Source organism: Lynx rufus, unplaced genomic scaffold, assembly GCF_022079265.1.
Source record: "Lynx rufus isolate CCGP_SWC_20201006 ecotype Redwood Valley unplaced genomic scaffold, mLynRuf1.p SCAF_5, whole genome shotgun sequence".
In the NCBI taxonomy this organism is placed as follows: domain Eukaryota; kingdom Metazoa; phylum Chordata; class Mammalia; order Carnivora; family Felidae; genus Lynx; species Lynx rufus.
In genome coordinates this window covers 120330056-120351214 of record NW_025814867.1, presented here as the reverse complement: position 1 = coordinate 120351214, position 21159 = coordinate 120330056, and the positions used below count along the sequence as shown (strand labels likewise).

General features: G+C 32.7%; 1 protein-coding gene across 1 annotated transcript in view; it reads left to right on the top strand.

The window, feature by feature from the left end:
- The window catches only part of CADM2 (cell adhesion molecule 2), a 264894-nt gene that overhangs the window by 123465 nt on the left and 120270 nt on the right, over window positions 1–21159 (top strand). Inside the window, exon 6 of the mRNA XM_047099715.1 lies at window positions 16560–16650. Coding sequence (XP_046955671.1) covers window positions 16560–16650 — 91 coding nt within the window. The remainder of the gene's footprint in view (window positions 1–16559; window positions 16651–21159) is intronic.

The window sequence follows — 21159 nt, the reverse complement described above, 5'->3', positions numbered from 1 at the left end:
TTTCCATAGTGGCTGCTCCAATTTACTTTCCCACAACAGTACATGAGGTTTCACTTTTCTCCACACTTGTTCTCTTGTGTCTTTTTGCTAATAGCCATTCTGACAGGCATGAGGTGATAATCTCAGTGTGGTTTTGATTTGTATTCCCCTGATGATGAGTGATGTCAAGCATCTTTTCATGTACTCCTTGGACATCTATATGTCTTCTTTGGAAAAATATATTAAAACCCTCGGCTCATTCTTTAATGGGGTTATTTTATTTTCTTGATATTAAATTGGGTAAGTTCTTTACATATTTTTATAGTGATCCTTTATCAGATGTATGATTTGCAAATATCTTCTTCCATTCAGTAGCTTGCCTTTTCATTTTGTTGATGGTTTCCTTCAGTGTGCAAAAGCTTTTCAGTTTGATGGATGACCATGCTTTCTTTTAGGAGTTTTACAGTTTAAGTCTTAAAATTGAAGTCTTTAAACCATCTTAAATTCATTTTCATATATGGTTGTCCAATAGATTTTTAACCTTTTTCAGGGAGGATACATTCATATATTTCCCATAATGATACATTATTGACATGCATCATGAAATAATTATTTATTCTTTAATTGTAAAAGAATATTTTATTTAGTCCGTGCAATATTGAATTATTATTTAATCAGCAAATATTTTAAGTGATCTGAGTGCATGGATTCAATATGTTACTATAAAGTATCTGTTATTAATAAAAGAAAATATTTTTGTTTATTAAATCTAAGCCAAGAGAAGTGTATATGTTTGTGAGCACAGATTCCAAATTTTAACAAATATTAATTTCATATATTAAACTAATCCAATGTATTCTCAACTGGCCTTTCTTAATCAAGCTTATTATAATGTGTACATTTACAAAATTTTTTAGAAGTTTTAACATTATTTTAAGCACACATTATTTTTTAGAAGTTTTAATTTTTTTAGAAGTTTTAAAATTATGTTAAGCTATTCAAAAATAGTTCCCAAATGATGGAATGTATAAATGGTAGAGATGACAATGTATCTTTGGCAGTTAATTTTAAGTCAATTTAATTGAGAATAAAAACTGGATAAGAAAGTGAGACAGAAAAGATTTTGATAAGTAAAACCTAATACGGAGAAAACAAGCACAAGTTATTAATATCCAATTTTTTTAACTTCTTTTTAAAAATTTTTTTAAATGTTTATTTATTTTTGAGAGAGAGGGAGACAGACAAAGTGTGAGCAGGGGAGGAGCAGAGAGAAGGAGACATAGAATGTGAAGCAGGCTCTGTGTGCCAGCACAGAGCCTGACATGGGGCTTGAACTCACACACCATGAGATCATGACCTAAACTAAAGTGGGACGCTTAACCAACTGAGCCACCCAGGCACCCCTCAATTTTTTTAACTTCTGATTTAATACCATTATGTTTTAGAAGTATATTATTAAAATATAGTTTAAGGCTGATTTTTCCAAAGTGACTACATATTTTCAATTAGTGTCCTATATTTTATTAGTGTCCTAATATTTTCAAATTGTTCTAGTTCTGTTTTTTGATTGAACTGTAATACATATACACATATATACACACATATATTTCTATGAGAAAAATTTACGGTTAGAAAACTATAATCAATTGATTGATGTATTGAATTTTATTGGATTAGCCTTGAATATACTTAATATCATTACTATTTACCATCTGGGTCCAAAAGACTTTTTTTTAATTAATAGGCTTTGTTTTTAGGAGCAGCTTTCAGTTTATAAAAAATTTGAACAAGAAGTACAAAGTTCCCATATATACCCTTATCCTACCCTCCCCCCTCACTTTTTCCCCTATTATTAACATCATACATTATTGTGGTACATATATTAACAATTGATGAACAAATATTGATAGATTATTCTTTGAAAAAGTCTGTATTTTACATTAAATTCACAATTTAAGTTGTATGATTCTATAAGGTTTTGACCAGTGTATAATGTCCTACAGCCATGGTCACAATATCATACAAAATACATTCATTGCCCTAAAAGCCCCTGTGCTTCACCACTTGATTGCCCCTTCCCTTTCCTCAACCCGCTGCCAACCGTGTGATCTATTAGCTAGCTGTATAGGTTTGCCTTTTCTAGGATATCATATAGTTAGAGGTATATAGCATACAGTCTTCTCAGACTTTTATTTCATTCAGAAACATACATATAAGGTTGCAACGTGTCTTTTTTGTTGCTTGAGAGCACATTTATTTTAATTGCTAAATAATATTCTATTGTCTGCATATACCAGGATTTGTTTATCCATTCACCTATTGAAAACAAATCTTAGTTACTTCCAAATTCTGGCAGTTATGGATAATGCTACTATAAATATCTGTGCACAGGTTTTTGTTTGAGCAGAAGTTTTCAACTTCCTTGAGTAAATGGCATTCAAATTTTAATTAGAACAAATTTTGGCAAAAGCAAATGAATTGATTACGAAAAGAAGAGGCAACATATCTTAATGCTACTAAGACTAAAACATGAAATTTTAGAAAAATCTAAACATGTTTATCTTGTACTATAAATCGTATTGTTGGATTGTGTGGCAAGACCATATTTAGCTTTGTAATAAACTGCAAACTATCTTGCAAAATGGCTGCCTAATTTGCATTCCCACCACCAATGAATGAATGTCCCTGTTCCTCCATGTCCTCACTAGCATTTGGAATGTCAGTGTTCTGGATTTAGGCCATTCTAAACAGTGGTGGTATATCATTTTAATTTGCGATTCCATAATGTCTTATGACGCTGAGCATCTTTTCATATGCTATTTTCCATTTGCATATCTTCTTGGGTGAGGTGTCTATCTAGATTTTTGCCAGGTTTTTAATTGTGTTGTTTTTCTCATTTGAGCTTTAAGTGTTAGTTCTTTGCACATTTTGGATACCAGTCACTTATCACACATATCCTTTGCAAATAGTTTCCCCCATTGTCTTTTCATTTTTTTAAAATGTCTTTCTCCAGAGCAAACATATTTAATTTAAACGAAGTTCAGCTTATCATTTTTTTCTGTCTCATGGATTATGCTGTGTTGTATCTAAAAAGTTGTCATTAAGCCTGAGGTCATCTAGATGTCTCCTATCTTATCTTTTAGAAGTTTTATAGTTTTGCACATTACCTGTAGGTCTATGACCCATTTTGAGTTAATTTTTGTGAAAGATGTAAGGTCTGTATTTGAATTCATGTTTTTGCTTGTGAATGTCAGTTCTGTAATTTGTTAAAAAGACTATCATTTCTTCATTGAATTGCCTTTGTTCCTTTGTTAAAGATCTGCTGACTATACATATGTGGGGTTCTCTCTGAGCTCTCTATTCTGTTACTTGATCTATTTATTTTGCATTAATACCATACTGACTAGGTTACTATCTTGAAGTATGTAGTGTCAATCCTCAGACTTCTTTGATATCGTAATTTTGTCAATATTTATAAATTTATAATTAAGAAGTATTATAAATTTGATTATATTATAATTACCACAAATATAATCACCAATATATTAAACTTTATTATGCTAAGCCTTGATATGTCAGGAAAGAATGTAATTACCATTTACCCTCCGGGCCTAAGAGCCGTATTGTTTTTAGATTTTTAGGCTGTAAGTTATTTTTTAACAATGTGAAAATGTAATAATAAAGGGATAATGAAAAACAACTTTGTTAGACTCTTTAATAATAATTTAAATATAGCAAACTTGAATTTCTTTTCCATATTTCCCTGGATTTGATGATATATATACCCCAAATGGGCAACTACTGTCATGTATGGTCCTGGAACACATCATATTGTAAATACCGAGTCCAGATTTAAAATGTATGTCTACCTTGTCCTATTTAATCATTGTTTCTGGTTCTTTTTTTCCCTTGAGTTGTCAGAATGAAACACTTTTAAAAACTTTGGTGGTTCTTAATTTTGTCAAAGAGAGGAAAAATATCTTTGTTCTATAATTGCAAGCATTTTTATTTTTCAATTTATAAGCACCAGCTAAATTAAAAAGTAAATGAATTTAAATTTTATTATTACCAAATGACTTCAGCATTTATCCATTTATGAACTATATAAGTTCTAATGCACAGAAAGCATAAAAATGAAAAAACATTGTCATATTTTCTTTTTAGCAAAATCTAGTTGCAAAATATTGTGTGATAAAGACCTTCCCTTTGTTTCCTTAGAAACAAATTGTTTACTTATTGATTTTTGAGCTTAATAAAATTCTTCTAGTATTTCATAAGTGAAGACTTCTGTTTCACCATCATTATTTTCTTGAGTCCTACTGTTTTCTCTCTGCATTTATCATCTGATCTATCTAATAATTTTGAGATCTCTTTCTCTGTCAATTTTCTTCTCTTGCTGTTCTGAGCAGGAAATGAAAGATTCAGAATTCTCAAATGATCATGAAAGCTAACAAAACAACCAACAAACAAGCAAACAAAACTAGAATGATGTTTTTTATTTCCAGACTTCTTTTCTGCTACCATGAAAAAAATACAAAATCTGACCAACCCTATACATGAATGGGGATCAGGCAACAGTGATGATTTACATCACTCTCGCATAATCCTTCCACACCAGCACTGTTTAATATAGTTTCATGTCATGATGGAAATGTTCTTATTGTCCCAAAATAGTAAGTAGTCAGTAACTAGCTACATGTGGCTACTAAGCACTTAAAATGTAGATCTTGTGACTAATGAAGTGTGGCTTAAATTTTATTTAATTTTAATTAATTTACATTGAAATTTACATAGTCACATGCCACTAGTTGTTACTCTATTGGACACCATCACTCTAAATGATTTCATCATACTTCCATTTTCGTATTATGTCATTCCATTTAGTATAGTTGGGGATAATTGATGAGTTATGGTCAAGTTAATGGTGAAGTAATTCATAAAATGCTAAAGTAGCAAGATTTTTCATACTCTAGAAAATATAACACCCATATAATTTCATAATGTTATCCTAGATTTACAAAAGAGTCCGGTGGTTTCATATCGTAATTGAAAAGTAAATTTTGAAAAGTAGATTTTCTCTTTGTTTTTTGGAGGACCTCTATAAAAGGGTACAAATCATGAAATGCAGTCTCTAAAAATAGAACTGTTTCATATAGAAGCTCAACAACTAAACTTGGGGCCTTGAACTCTAATAATATGCTAAGGGTTAACCTTCCCTATCTTTTTAGGAAAATTTTTATTTATATTATTAAGAACAAGGCTAGTGATTTTAGTAATTATTAGAGAGTTGCAGGAAGTTTTATTGTGCCCTCAAAATGCCTTTTGGTTTTCTTTGTGATGACCATGATTTTAGAATTTGCTATTTAATTTTTGGTTTAAGTGTAGAATGATCACATTGGAGCTCGTTAGTGAGTAGTGATCACAAGTCCATCTGTTCTTTGAGGTGGTAGGTAAGATGTGCCATATAGGGATAGGCCATGCTTTTACAAAACTACAATGTTTGGTGTCCAAATACAGGTTAACAACCACGGCAGTGATATAGAAGCTTTTAAAGAAAATATATTTGGAAAACAGTGCGACCTTGAAAATCAATACTGCATTTTTAAAGGTTCTAGTTCTGAAGTCAGATAAGGCTAGGTTGGAATTCAAGTTTCCTTAAGTGACTTTATGCTAAACCTAATTTCCTCATTTGAAAAATGTACCTACTTCATATTTTTTGCAAGGATTAAATCAAGTAATGTTTTATAAGTGCTGGGTTTTTCATTATTAGTATTAGTATTAGGAAAGTAACATACCTTATGTATGCAAACAATTTTAGGAAATACTTTCTATGAGGTCTATACATTGTGAAAGGAAATGCAAAAGCTTTAGAATACAAACAGAAAACCTATGAAATAAGTAAAATATATATATATATATATATATATATATAGAGAGAGAGAGAGAGAGAGAGAGAGAGAGAATTTGCTTTGTAATTTTGCCCAGGACATACACTATTTACCAAAATTGAAAAAAAAATCAATCTTAAATTTGGTGATTATGGGAAGTGAAATAAGTCAGACTGAAAACGATAAATGCCATATGATTTCATTCGTATGTAATATCTGAAAAACAAAGCAAATGAATAAACAAACAAAACGTAGAATCAGACCTTTAAATACAAAGAATGAATCGATGGCTGCCGTAGGGAAAGGATGGAGGGATGGGCAAAATGGGTGAAGGGGAGTGGGGGACACAGGCTTCTGGTTATGGAGTGAATAAGTCCTGAGAATAAAAGGCACAACACTGGGAATCTAGTAAATGATACTATATTAGCATTGTATGGTGACAGATGGTAGCTACACTTGTGGTAAGTACAACATAGAGATGTTGAATCACTATGTTGTACACCTGAAACAAATAGAATACATATACTCAATTAAAAAAAGATTAAAAATTTGATGATATTAGGAAAAAAAACCCTACAATGCTGCTGTCAGCATCCTTTAGATAACGTATCCTACACTTTATATTATTTCTAGATGGCTCACATACAATGTCATACACAGCCCACGTCTTCTCTACAACAACCCTTTGTTCAACTGTTTTGAATTTCCTTCTATTCTTTACCTCTAGAAAAATGCCAGTTCAAATACTATGTAATCTTTGAACTATTTTAAGTGCCACTTCTCTGGGTAACTTTCTTTGTTTCTGATAAATACGTATAAGCCCTTCCTTCCTAACACCTATAATTCTTCATCAAATGCTGTGTTGCTTTCAATTTTAAATTTTGTATGATTTGGAACTGTACATGATATCTTATTTGAATAAATTACTATGGGTTACTATATTTGTGGATCTATAGTGCTTGAAAAGTGGTAGCAGTGGGTCTTCTACACACACTAATTTGTATACATTTGTTGAATACATTAAATATTGTCACAAAAATAATTTTTCACTAGAATTAAAAGGAATTTCATAGACTGTTGAAGGAAAAAGTACCTGATAGTTTTGAGCATTCTTTTCATAATGTTGTGAGTTAAAAGGAAAGTGAGGGCCTGAGTTTTACTGTAAAATTACAAACAGGAAAAATAAATTGGACGTGTGAGAAAAAGTCATTCTTACACAGAAGAAATAGATAGCAGATAATGCTGCAGCTGAAATGGTTGGTGTATCCACACATACACCTTGAGGTGGACCTTGAGGTGTAGCCTGAGTTTGATTTTCAGCTTTTCATTTCAGGAGAGTATTTTAACAGCCTTCCTCAGGGTATTCAGCACTTCTTTCATTTCAGAAGTAGAGATTTGAGAAAAGACCACACATCCCATAGAAATGTATGTGGTTTCACAGTTCTCTGGTGGTTCCTAATCTGTTGTAACTGAGGAAGAGCTATATAGGTAATGAATAGAACGAATGTAAATGTCTTACAGAAGGGCACTACTATGCACTATCTTGGGCCAGGCAAACCTTTCTGGTGGAGGGGCTGTCTTGTGCATTGAAGGATATTTAGCAACCTTCCTGGGCTCTGTCTATGCAATGTTAGTAGGATCCCTTCTACATCTCACCAACACTGTAAGGAGCAAAAATGTCTCTAGATGGTGCCAAATGTCCTGGGGAGGGGAGGGCAAAATTGCCTCTAATTGAGAACCACTATTTTAGAGAAAACTCCAAAGCGGCTTCACAAAGGTGAATCGGTGCCTAATTTTCTTTAGTATTTATGTAATTACTGAGAGATACGTATAAGGTTGCTAATTAAATTATTTTGTTCAGAAACCTTTATATAATAACATTGCTATAAGGCAAAGAATCACAACTCTTTCATCTACAAAATACTTAAAAATTTCTCAATTGTCCTTGATAGAAATTTGCTGTAGGAATTATTCTGTATTATTTACAGAGAAGAGAAACACCTTATTGAGAAGGGTATGTCAACTATATGGTCACCTAATCTTTGTGAAGGATAGATATATCATAATAATTAATAAGGAAATGTATATGTTTGTTTTTTAAACATTTTCCCAGTTTTATTAATATATAATTTTTATATATAGTTGATATCTAATACTATAACACTGTATTCATTTAAGGTATACAACATAATTATTCAGGATATATATATATATATATATATATATATATATAGTTAACATCTATCACTGCATATAGTTACAATTATTTTTCTTGTGATGAGAACTTTTAAGGTCTGTTTTCTTAGCAATTTTCAAATATGCATACGGTATGGTTAACTATAGGCATCATGCTATACATTACATATTCAGAATTATATACCTTATAACTGGAAATTTGTACCTTTTAACCACCTCACTCAAAAGAATATTTTCATCTGTCAAAGAGGAAAATGATGTGAAAGGGAGATTTAAGAGGGTTATAAAAGAAGAGACAGAGACAGAGACAGAGAGAGAGGAGAGACAAATAGGCAGACTGATAGTCTATGTGGTTTATACCTAGAATTTAGTAACAGTGCCAGATAGGTTTTATAATTTGAAGATCATACAGAGTCAAAGCAAATGTTTTGCCAGTTTCCAATTAAGCCAGATGAAGAAAAAGGTGATTTTGGAGAACAATAGAAGACACAAAAGTTACTACAAAAAGCACCAATTCCCATTCTAAGAGGGAACAGGAAACACAAATTTATTGAGGTGTGGTTAAGATCAGGGGAACAAGATTCAAACTGTCTAAGTGATTTCTGATTGTGTAACTGGGGTGAGTGACTCCTCTGAGCCTTAGTTTCATGTTCTGTACAGTAAGTCAACCAAGGTCTACCTTGCATGCTGTATGAAAGAGTTCAATGAGACAACACATAAGAACATTTACAATAACTTTTACCAAGTATTTGATCAATGTTCATTTTATTAGAAGATTGCTGTGACACATAGATTTGATTTTATAACACACTAGTGGTCCTAACCAGTAGTTGGAAAATATAAAAATCTGCTTTTCGTTTATTCAATAAATATTTAATTAAAGGCCAGGAGTTATTTTAGGGCCAAGGATAAACCAGTGAACAAGACAGACATAATCTCTGCTCTGAAGAACTTGCTTTTCTAAGAATGTAATAAGCACTCAGCAGCACTACTTATGAAAACTAACAGTAGAGCTTTGCATGTTACAGTGTGAATGTTATAATGTATAATGTTATAATGTTACAATTGTAGTGAAACAATGGATATGAATGGTAATAGTACAATTCCTTATATGTTTTAGGAACTATATAAATGTTTAATTATTTGGGACTACTCATAGGAAATAACTTTTGTGAACACATAAAATGATCAAGATAATATTTTGCTTTTAACCAAGGATCCACATAATGCCATGGGCAATGCAAATGACTGCTGCTTAAGTTATAAACCATCTTTGTTCACTCAATATATTATACTGTATGGAATGATACACTATATAGCTAATGATATATTAGTAAGCTAATGTTAGATGTTCCCTTATGATTGATTGTTTCCCTTATTCAGCAATTTTTCATCATGCAGAACAGGCTGAGGTTATTTTATATAACCTTAAATTTCTGTTGTATTTCTTTGATTACAGAAGAGGTAAGGTGTTTCTTTCCTTTCTTTTTTTATTGGTAAAACATTTGATTTAAAACTTTTTATTCACCTACAAAACCCTTAGTGATGGATAAATGTTGAACGACTGACACTAAATACTTTAAGAGCTTGTGCTTTCAAGAGTGTCCATTAGGTGGTTTAATGATAGCTTCATCACAGATCTTTTCTCTTTTCTAAAATCTTTGTTAAGGGTATAGAAAATCCATTTCACTGGATCAATATCTTTACTTTGATTCAAATCCTGAGTTGTTCAAGGAAAACGGGAGGTGTCCTTCCTTCCCAAGTTCATAAAGCTTTTAAAATTTTGAATAAAAATGATAATTGTGCATTAATCTATCTCGATAGTAATTGTGCTTGTTTCTAAATGAAACCCAGAATTTTTCAGATAAGTACAAGAAATAATGCTTCAGAATAAAGTGTGTTTTCTTTCCACATTTTAGTAATTTTAAAAATAGATTTTAAAGAGTGATATTGTTCCTACAAAAGCCTTGGAAAGGAAACATTGGGCTTTTTAAATATCTGCATATTTTGCTTGTTTGCTAGTACTGAAAATTATTTTTGGATGAATGAATATATCCCTATTTTCTCTATTCTTCTGCAAAACTTTCTCATTTGCTTGCATTTTGAGAGCAATGAGAAGCAACTCATTCACTTATTCACTCAACACTTAAAGAACCCTTACAACATTTCAGGCATTTTGTTAGGATCTGAGACCATACAATTAAATAGGTTAAGACCTTGGATCTTGAAGGCTAAAAATGTGTTGAATGAAGCAGCCATGTAAAAAAAAATGTGTATTTTACTATGTACAGTTTTTTATATTAACAGTATACATTCTGTATTATGAAATAATTTAAACCAAATTATTTGCTGTTCTTTGGCATTTGTATGTGCTTATTATATATTATATATGTGTATTATCTATTATATATATGTTTATATGCTATAAGCATTATATATTAATCATAAACACTTTATATTAATATCATAAACATTATATATCATTCTATAAGTACATTTATGTTCAATGAGTGTGGTGTTGTTAGAGTTGACTTACTTGAAGACATTTTAAAACAGACATAGAAGTCGTTATTTTCAAAACAAAGAAGTGTCACGTATAAGACAAAGCTAAGATAAATTCATAGCAGTAATAATGCATTTTACTGACCTCCTTATTTACTATCATTAATTGGTACAATACAATGTATTATGTTAGTAATGTAAAAACAGTACAGTAGATATCCCCAAACTACTAAAGAAAAATGCCATTCTGTTTTGTGAAGATGTGAAACAGGATGAAATGCAATTCATATTCCATGTAGGAATAGATTATTTCTGAAGCAAGCCTGGAATTACTATTTAAGTAAACTTCAGTTAAAAAAAAATACTATCAATCCTGAGGTGCCTGGGTGGCACAGTCAGTTAAACGTTAGACTCTTGATTTCGGCTCTGATCACGATCTCATGGTTCGTGAGTTCAAACCCAGTGTCCGGCTTGGGATTCTCTCTCTCCTTCTCTCTCTCTCTCAAAATTAAATAAATAAATAAACTTTTAAAAAATATTCCCAATTTTTTGAAAGCAGAAAATCTACAAATAACTTAAGAAATATGAACAGAAAAAGGAAGTTCAAAACTATTAACAGATGACTTGGCAAAGGCATGCAATAAAACGTTTGGATTGTATGGTATTTACTTTCTCATTCCTATTTATACCTTGGTTGGTAAAAAGATTAATGGGCTAATACATGCATAAATTTAAGATTATTTTTAAAATCATTATCTTATTATCTGTTGTGCATTGTGACACTTTTTAGAAGTGACACTTTCTCCATTTGTTTTGATATATAACAAAATAAATAGTAGAGAAAAATATGTTTACCTGTTGTTTTCAATTATTAAAATATATATTTTGAAGAAATCCTGGAGACTGAAGATTCTTAAATTTAACTCACTTTTTTAAATGACTATAACTTTTGGTTTGTCTTTTTATTGGCTAACTGAATAAGAATCGGAGTTCTATACCAATTTAAAGACATTTTTATAGAATATTATTGATATGTCACTAAAATAATTTTAACCTAGCAGTGCTTGATCAACTCCCTTATGGATACAACAAAGTGATTGATGAAAATAAAATAGTAGTAATGATGGATATCTTTATCATTAAGTAAAAACCTGTTAAAGCACAAATTACTTTTTGTTATTAAAAAAATTCTTTGGTGTACCTGGGTGGCTCAGTAGGTTAGGCATCCAATTTTGGCTCAGGTTGTGATCTCACAGTTTGTGAATTAGAGCCCTGCATCTGTGCTAACAGCTCAGAGCCTGGAGCCTGCCTCAGATTCTATGTGTCCCTCTTTCTGTGTCCCTCCCCCACTAAACTCGTTCTCCCTCTCTCTAAAAAATAAATAAACATTGAAAAATTTTAATAAAAAAATTCTTTGAGAAAGAGTCAAGTTTGGGGTAATAATCACATTACTGTTGTATTTGATATGGTAAAAAATGTAATTTTGTGTATATTGTTAAAATGGACTATTTAAAGAGAAATGCTGACTTATGTGGAAACATAACCTAGAATTTTGGCTGATTGAATAAATTTCTTCACAAATGAGTGATACCCCTGCCAAAATCATAGAGGAGAGAAACTAGTTTATTTATGAGATATTTGCATTAAAAAACAAATTGTCATTTTTATAATCATGAAAAGTTGTTATCTAATGTTATCTAACAGAAGATTTATACAAGAGAGTCAGCAACAGAAATGTAATTAAATTAAACATGAGCTAAGAGTATAAGTCTATCTAAGGTTTATAACATGAATATTTAAGATTAATTTTACATACAACAGACCACAACAAAATTTGAATTAAGCACTTTTTAATATTTTAAAATTAATATACCAAACCAATAAGAAAGCATAACAAAATCTTTAGTGTATTCATTCATTTAAGAATTTATTTATCAAGCACAGATTTTCAAGTATTGTGTGAGATACTGAGGAAATAGCAGTGGCTGTTTTAAAATTACATAAACGTGAAAAAGAGAACATGTAGAAGAGGTATCTTTTCTATCACACTTGAGGATAATGAATGAATGCCCTTAGCAAATGATATCTGAGTTGAGATTTAAAAGAGTTAAATAAGCTCCCCAGAATGGAGTATTCCAAACACTTTGTATAAAAGCAGGATGAAACACATTTATTAAAGGACCTGAAAGGAAGTGTAATTATCTGGAATTCAAAGAATGAAAAAGTGTGTTGGAAGGCAAGGGAGTCAAGAAGTGTGCAGATCACATGAAACTGAAAGGCTATCTTAATAATTGTGCTTTTAATCTTAAGAGCAAAGATTAACCATGCAGAAAACTGATGGTATCAGATTTATGTTTTGAGAAGACAACTTTATTAAGTTCTAAGAGTTAGATTTAGGGGGACAACAATTAACACGAGAGAGACCATTCACTATTGTGGTAAACTAGATGAAAGTAGTAGTCGTGCAGCTATAAAAAAGAACTGAATCGATGTGAAAACTATTCAGGAGGTCAATCAAGCAGACCTGATGAACTGATTGATGATAGAAATACAAGGTAACAGGAGGTGTCTGGTGTAAGTAGCTGGGTGGAGGCTGGTAGTATCTATAGAGCTAGAGGTTGCCGGATGAAGAACAGGGAGGTAAGGGTTGAAGACCTTGAGCTCAGTTAGGACATAGTAAAGGCACCATGTCTTTTAGACATTCAAGTGGACACGTCCGATAGGTGCTGCAAATACGTACGTGTGGTTTGTGGTAGAGAGCTGCTCTAGGATGTAAACCTGAGAATGATTGGTGAGTAGATAGAAACCGAAGTGATGGCTGTGGCTGAAAGGACCCAACCAGAATTACCTGAGAACCAATCATGATCTTGGTGATCTCAGTATTTAGAGGCTAAATTCCAAAAGACAACTCAACAGAATTTGAGGGGCAATAGCCAGAGATTTAAGAGTCGAATCAGAAACATGGAGTGACAGGCTATAGAGAGGGGGGTATTCTTAAACCTAGCAAAGATCATTCTTAGGCATAGAGACTAATCAACATTTTCAGTAAGGTAACTCTGAAGTAAAATAGAAGAGCATTGTGTTATATCCCTCGATTTTGGTTACTTCAGAGGTTATTTGGTGGTCTTACCTTTTGAAAGTTCCACAGAAATGCATGCAAAACATATTATGTGCTTCAGCATTTTCTTATGCTTAAAATTCTGTATTTTGGATATGAAAGGAATCCTGAATCTTGCTTCAGGGAATAATTTGCTATACAAAGTCTCACCTCTAATAAACTACTTATACAAAACCGGCAGAGCTAAGAGAAATCAGACCATATTCTGTTTTCCTCTAGTCTAACAGTTACCCTGCTATGCATTTTACCTTGCTGACACAGATTGCCTGTGGCGACCTGCCCATATCCCTTTTGCATACACCGTTTCTGGGCACTGAGCAGACCAGGAGTGCCAGGGAAATGATAGTCTTCACTTCCTCCAGAGTAATCCTCAACCAAACACTAATGAAAATCGGTAAATATTCCCTAAATACTGCTCTCCCTTGCTCATTGAACACGGTAACTCTGAGGCATTCCCTACATTGTCCCTCAGAGATCCATAGCAGAATTGAATCCCAGTTGCCCACTGTGTAATCTGCTCAAGAGCACACTATTTACTTCCTTCTCTTCCTGTCTCACTTTCTTGTCCTTCCTAATACCACGTCCATAAAAGTCATGTCTCAGGGTCTGTTTGTTAGGTTTCAGTATTTGTCAGGGTTCTCCAGAGAAACAAAACTAATAAAATGTATACATAGAGAAAGAGATTTATTATAAGGGATTGGCTCACACAGTTAGGGAGGCTGCAAATCCCAACACCTGCAGGCTGAATTGCCAAGCTTGAGACCCAGAAGAGCTGATGATTTAGTTTGAGTCTGGGTCCAAAATGCTGATAAATTAGGAGAGCTGGTGTTGTTGAGTCTGAAGACCAATTGGTTCAAGACCCAAGAAGAGCAAATGTTTCACTTTGAGTCCAAAACAGGAAAAAAGTCAATCTTCTAGTTTGAAGGCCCTCAGACAGAAAGAATTCTCTCTTATTTGGGGAGGATCATTTTTTTGTTTTATCCAGGCATTCAACTCATCTGACAAGGCCCACCCTCATTAGTGAGTGCAATCAGCTTTACTCAGTCTGCTTATTTAAATGTTGATCTCTTACCAAAGTACTCTCACTGAAATGCCCAGAGTAATGTTTGGGCAAGTATCTGCGTACCCCTTGGTGCAGGCAAGTTGACACATAAAATTAAGCATCACAGACACCCAAGTTAATGCGATTCTCTTTCCTAGAATCACATTTTTCTGAAATTTCTTCTCCTACTTCTTTCTCTGGAATGAAGCTTGTTTTTATTTGTCAGGATGAAATTACATTTTGCTTTTTATACATGTCAAATTTCAAAAGACAATAGACCTCATTTTCCAGAATCATTCTGGCTCACATTTGTTACCCTGTATAATTGTTAACATTTTGCCTTCCCTTTTTAAAATGTTCTGCTTTGAGGAAATATTACACAGTCATTATAGTCAATAACTGATTCCATAAATGTGATGGTGATAATCGAAAAATTACCAAAGTGTAATTTAATCCTTTATTAAATTTTTCTCCCCTACTGGCTAAAGGTATGATGAATATGTGTCACAGTTCTTCAAATTGTTTTTTTTTTCTGGATTATTTCACATTGAAATTATCTACCCTAATATATATGCAATGCTTATGTGCAACCAGGATATTATTGTTGATTATCATGAGTATATTATCTTGTTGAAAGGACTGAAAAAGAATGTATTTAAAACATATAAATAATTTATAAGTATGATATAAGGTCTTCCACAGGATCATAGTTTACCATTTGATATATGACAAGGCTGAGTAACATTTTCCTGAAGGAAGAGAACAAACCTAAAAATTACAGTTGATAGATACTTATTTAATCAGTTTCAAAGTCAGAGAGCGAATATAACCCCAGGGTGGTTCAGTTCTTCCATCACAGGTAAGGGAAGGGAATATAATTGTGACTATGTGGAGCATTCAGAGCCTACTTTGTTTTTTGATGAGGATGCAGAGATAAGAGCAGGAGGCAATCCCATGTTGATTGGGATTCCATGTTGTGTTGGCCACACAATGCTAGGACTAGCAATAAGCAAAACAGATGTAAGAATAAGCAGATGTAATAAGCAATGAGTATGTTTACATCATCTCTGATTTTAAGCTTATTTTCCAGTTCTGCTATGAAATATGTGTCTCTGTGTTGATGAAATAATATCACGTGGCGTGAAAATTATGTCTTAAAGTATTTTTGAATCTTCTTTCACCAAGGATGATTTTATTGTTAAATGGAAATAAAATATTTTATAATAATTATGCTGTAGCATATGTAACAAAATGTTAACTTCTAGTAATATTCAAAATAACGATTTTAAATTATTTGCTAACTGTACTTTAGAGCAAGCAACATGTGCCAAATGCTACATTACTGTATTTCAAAAAGATTCTGCATAATGCTTATGAGACAGTATGCTTATGATCCTGAGTTCTTTGTGGGTTCTTTATTGTGATTCCTGGTATTCCTGCCACAGAAAAGTGCTGTTATTCAAATGTACATAAATGCATTCGGTCCATAATAATAGTATTCATAGCCATCTATAAATAGTCAAAGAAACAATTGTATGGAATGCTTGATATTCATCTGAACCACTTTTTGCAATTTCACTTTTATATTCAGATTTCAGAAATAACACAACAGCGGTGCTCATAAGATATTCAGATATCTTTGTTAGCTTTTCACAGACTGGATGGTAGCTTCTTAAAATTGTATACTCTGTTTTGCTAACTCTGAGAAATTCCTTGTAAATATGCACAATAGTAAGATAAAGCCTGAACCTACACCATGATGTGCAACTATTAAATGTATAGTTTTATGTGTATTTAGTGTCATTTCTTATTATTTCTTTTCATTTTTTTCTAGATACACCATCAGTTAAGATTATACCATCCACTCCTTTTCCACAAGAAGGACAGCCATTAATTTTGACTTGTGAATCCAAAGGAAAACCACTGTAAGTGATTTAATGAGCAATAAAGTTTTTCACTTTTTCTCCTATACTGCTTTGATTTCAGGCTTTAACGGCAGAAATCCACTGTTTTTGTCTTTTCTTGGTGGGCAAAGTCATCTCTAGAACAGAAATCCCCTGAACCATGTCTTCATTAAGTATCTGTGGAAGATTGGTCTTTTACTTTGTCATCTAGTGAAGTTTCTGGGAAGGTTTCCAGCTGTGATTTTTTTTCTTTTTATTTCTAGTAAGATATTTCAACCTGAAAGGAAAGTGGGCTTAATCAGTCACTGTTTATAGTATGAGATTGATAGAAGTTACACATTGCTGAACTTCTCCCATGAAAATCTTTGAAAATATTGAAACATCCTCAAAATATCCCCAAGTTTTAAAATTAAAAGGGAAATCATTTTTGTAATAAGGGAAATAACATCTACATTTCTAATATAGCCCCCATGAGACATAATTTGTGAATGTGATATGCTTCAACATTTCCAATTGTAAGGTGATTTCGTTATTAGAATACATAAATTCTAATATCACTTCAACTTTAAATTTTTACTTTTTGGCATTCATGTTTATAAACACTAAACATGTTTATAAACACAGAAAATCTATTTTTATAAAAAATTTAAGTGTGAATTATCCAAATATGTATTACTCAAAGACTATTTGACAGCCATTTGATCATTCTAATATAGTGGCAGTCTAGATTGAGCTGAAAGTCATTTATTTGATTATTTTAAAAGCTTCCAATTAATTTGTATTTCTGCTTAAATTTTAATAGGAGAAATTTAATTGTTTTCAGTATATAACGATGGGGGGTTGCTTCTGTGCAAATCAAGTTAAATTCTTAAAAAAATTATGCCTGATAATATTTGTTATTTAAGTGTATACTTCTTATTATTCCATGAGAAATTTTTCTAAAAGAATTTTAAGACAGAGCCTGAAATATCAAATCCTCAATTATGTGGTATTATAATTTTTAACACACTAAGTGAATTCACACTTTTTTTTATCAAAGTTTTGATATTTTAAAACTGTTCTCTCCTCCAGTATTTTTTTTCTAACGATAAAAATAATACTGATTTAAAGAACATTCAGTAAATCCATTATTTTTCTTCTATCTTTTAAAAAACACTTAAGGCATTTTAGACCTTGAAAGGAAAAAACTTTCTCATAGTAGCTTACTATGTATACACTGTGCAATTCACTTATATAGTTCTCACCTTCTGATAAGCTTAAATTGCTTATAGAAAACATTTTTCTACCACAGTATGCTGAGTGTAGCCGTGCATGTCGGTATTAAAGCATTAACAAGAACTTCTGGCTACAAATTCAGTACTTTCAACTAGAGAAGGAAATGGAATAGACTCTAGTCAGCTTCAGACATGCATAATTCCTAATTTCTTTAGTCCTGATTCTGTGTATCTAACAACAGAGTTTCTTTCCTAACTTTTCCTTCCATTTCCCCCCTGTTGCCTTCACTTATTATTTCCCACAACAGTCTCTCTCTGTTTGCTTCTGCTTCTGTTGTTATTTTGTTTTGTTTTGTTTTGTTTTGTTTTTGCTTTTCTTCCTCCTTATAATCTCAGAGGTCAGCATATACATGAGGACACAAAGGAACTCAGGGTGAGGGCATAGCAAAGGAGTTTTGCTTTTACCTTTTCTTCACTGATCTGCCCCAAAGTACATATGTGTACATTTGGAATATGTGTACAACTTAGGCAATTAAATGAGATGACGATGAGAAATGATATATCCCTGTTCAAATAGTATCTAATTACCTGTCAATGATCTACTCTTTGGTTCCACATCTACTTCCACCAGTAGAAAGAGCATTTAATTTATGTGAATAATTCATTTGGGAGGTCTACATAATTGGGTCTTTAGGTAGTTGTTTTTCACCAGTTCAGATATGGTTGAATAATTTATGGTTGTGTCCTATTGTGGGTCTCTGTTCCAGTTACCTAGAAATAAGCGTGGGTGGGTATTACTCCTCTGCACTGCAGATGAACAAAAAGTATAATGGCCTTTCATTTATTTATTTTACTTGGTAATACAAAGCTTCCAGAAGTTTGGGAAATAGAAATGCTACCTTTGTCAGAAAAATCCCGATTAATATCATGGTGCTTTGGAAAAAGATAAAGGAAATAAGAAAGCACTCCTTACTTTACAGAAACAAAAACTAAATCTCAACAATGGTAACCAAATTTCCTTTATTCATCCAAGTTTAAAATGGATGACTCAGGATTTAAATTCAGTTCAATCAGTGCCCCAGACTTCCATTCGTTCAGCTGTTTTCTATTTCAATTGCCAAGTTTAAATTGTCACTTATGCTAGCCAAAGTAACTTTTGAAGAACTAGGATGGTCCCTACAATAATGTTTAGCCCTGAAGATGAACCCCTAGATGCCTGAAGGTGAAAAACTGGCTAGTCTTACGAAATATTTTCCTTTTGCCATCCTCTTTTAGCAGGCCCTTTTCTACATGCATGCCCTTTCTGGAAAGTTGACAAAAGCCTAACAAACTGACTGTTTCTAGCAGGAGGTTATAACCACACACAAATATCCGTGATTAATATAATATCTTCTGGTCACTCCATAAGAGTTAAAATGGTCTTTATATTTTATCTTCATCCTTATAGTTCCCAATGTTATATTCTGTATGCTATAGCCTACAAATTAATATGTATTGACTGATTCTCTTGTGCTGTACACTCATTTGCAATTTCCTTTTTATCATTTTCTTTCCTAGTAGATTGCCAGGCCATTGATATTAGAGAAACAGCCATCTTCTTTGATTCCTTCTGGTCTTTAGACCACTGCTTCTCTTCTGTTCTTCCGAATCATCTTAAAATCCACTCTTCTGCATTTTCGAAGTAACTATCATTTCTAGTAAATGAAGGCATTAACTTCTTTAAAGACAGAGTAATTCCTAGCCTCTCTTTAGTTTTATTCTATCCCCAACAGTGCCAGATGAGGCATATAGGACAAAAACCAAGGTAAGACTGAAAAGAAATCATTGGATTTTCCCAGAAGGAAATCTTACTGATCATAAAGAAAACAGTCTCACTAGAGCAAGTAGAACAGAAGGCAAATTGAAATGGATTAATCAGGAAATTAGTAGGCGGTGGGGAAGTAAAATAAATGGAAAGGCCACCCATTTCAGAAAATGAATCATGAAAAGTAGAACGGAATGAGAAAAGAAATTTTTGTCAAACAGGGTTTTAAAATAAAAACAATAGTAAGAGAGATTGTCCATATTTTGAGATAGAATTTTAAAAAATCCCAAAGAATGGGAGTGAAAATGACTTGTGTGATATCACATACCCCCAGTGGGCAGGCTTGAATTTCCTGTCTTACTCTGGTATTCACTGTCCAAGTTCTGCTCTATTACTTTGCAGGTCTTATACCTGATTCCCCATGTTGTTATTTTGAAACCATGAAAAAGCAACCCCGCGGCTTTTCTTCCTGTTGGCTTCACAAACACTTAATTTCCACTATCTTTACCATTTATGCCTGATGCACCTTGAATAAGCAGGTGAAAAATAGAAATGGATAATGGATATATGATTCTTTTTCATCTTGTACCTTTAATCCATGATCAAATCTTTATTGTTTCTTAAAAAAAAATACTTGACCGAGGGGCACCTGGGTGGCTCAGTCGGTTAAGCATCTGATTCTTGATTTCAGCTGAGGTCATGATCTCATAATTCGTGAGTTCGAGCCCTGTGTTGGGCTCTGCACTGCCAGTGCAGAGCCTGCTTGGGATTCCCTCTCTCTCTGTCTCCCCTGCTCACTCACTGTCTCTCTCCCAAAATAAGTAAATAAACATTAAAAAAATATTTGATGTATAATTTCCTGAAGAATGAGTTATTCACAGTTATTAGGCATATGGATAGTAGACAAAATAACACTACTATCTTTTGTATAAATCATGAAATGATGGCATGGTTCAATGAGTACTGAAACTCATGTTCCTAACCTGCCCTCCTGTATGCTAATGTTGTTTTCCTTGTTCTAAATGTGAGGGCCCCAGTGACTGTTTATGAACAATCATGCCTTATTTGCCTGTTTTGGATGGAAGCCTTTTGCTGTTTTCCTGTGGAACAGCTGCATAACTTGGGCCAGGACCAAATTGTTCCAGTTGACATTACTATAGAGGCATTGTATTCTTTCCTTAAAAGAGAGATTACTGTACATGTCTGTCTATTGTTTTAATTTTAGTTTAAAGTGAGGACAGAGCTAATGCCAACCACTTTTCTTTCAAGTCCCCAGAGTTTTTGCAACCTTCTTCTTTCTTTGGCTGAATTCCCAGACAGCTTTCAGGCAGCAGCATTCTCCATTTATAGAAGCAGAGTAAGAAAAAAGCTGTTACATTACATTAAAGTCATGACCTTAAAAGGTATGGGGTTGCCCCCCTCCCACAAGCTTTAGCTAAAGAATCATCATTTATTTTAATCAAATGTTTAACACTATGTAAATTTGCTTCACAAAAGCAGTGGGACATTTTC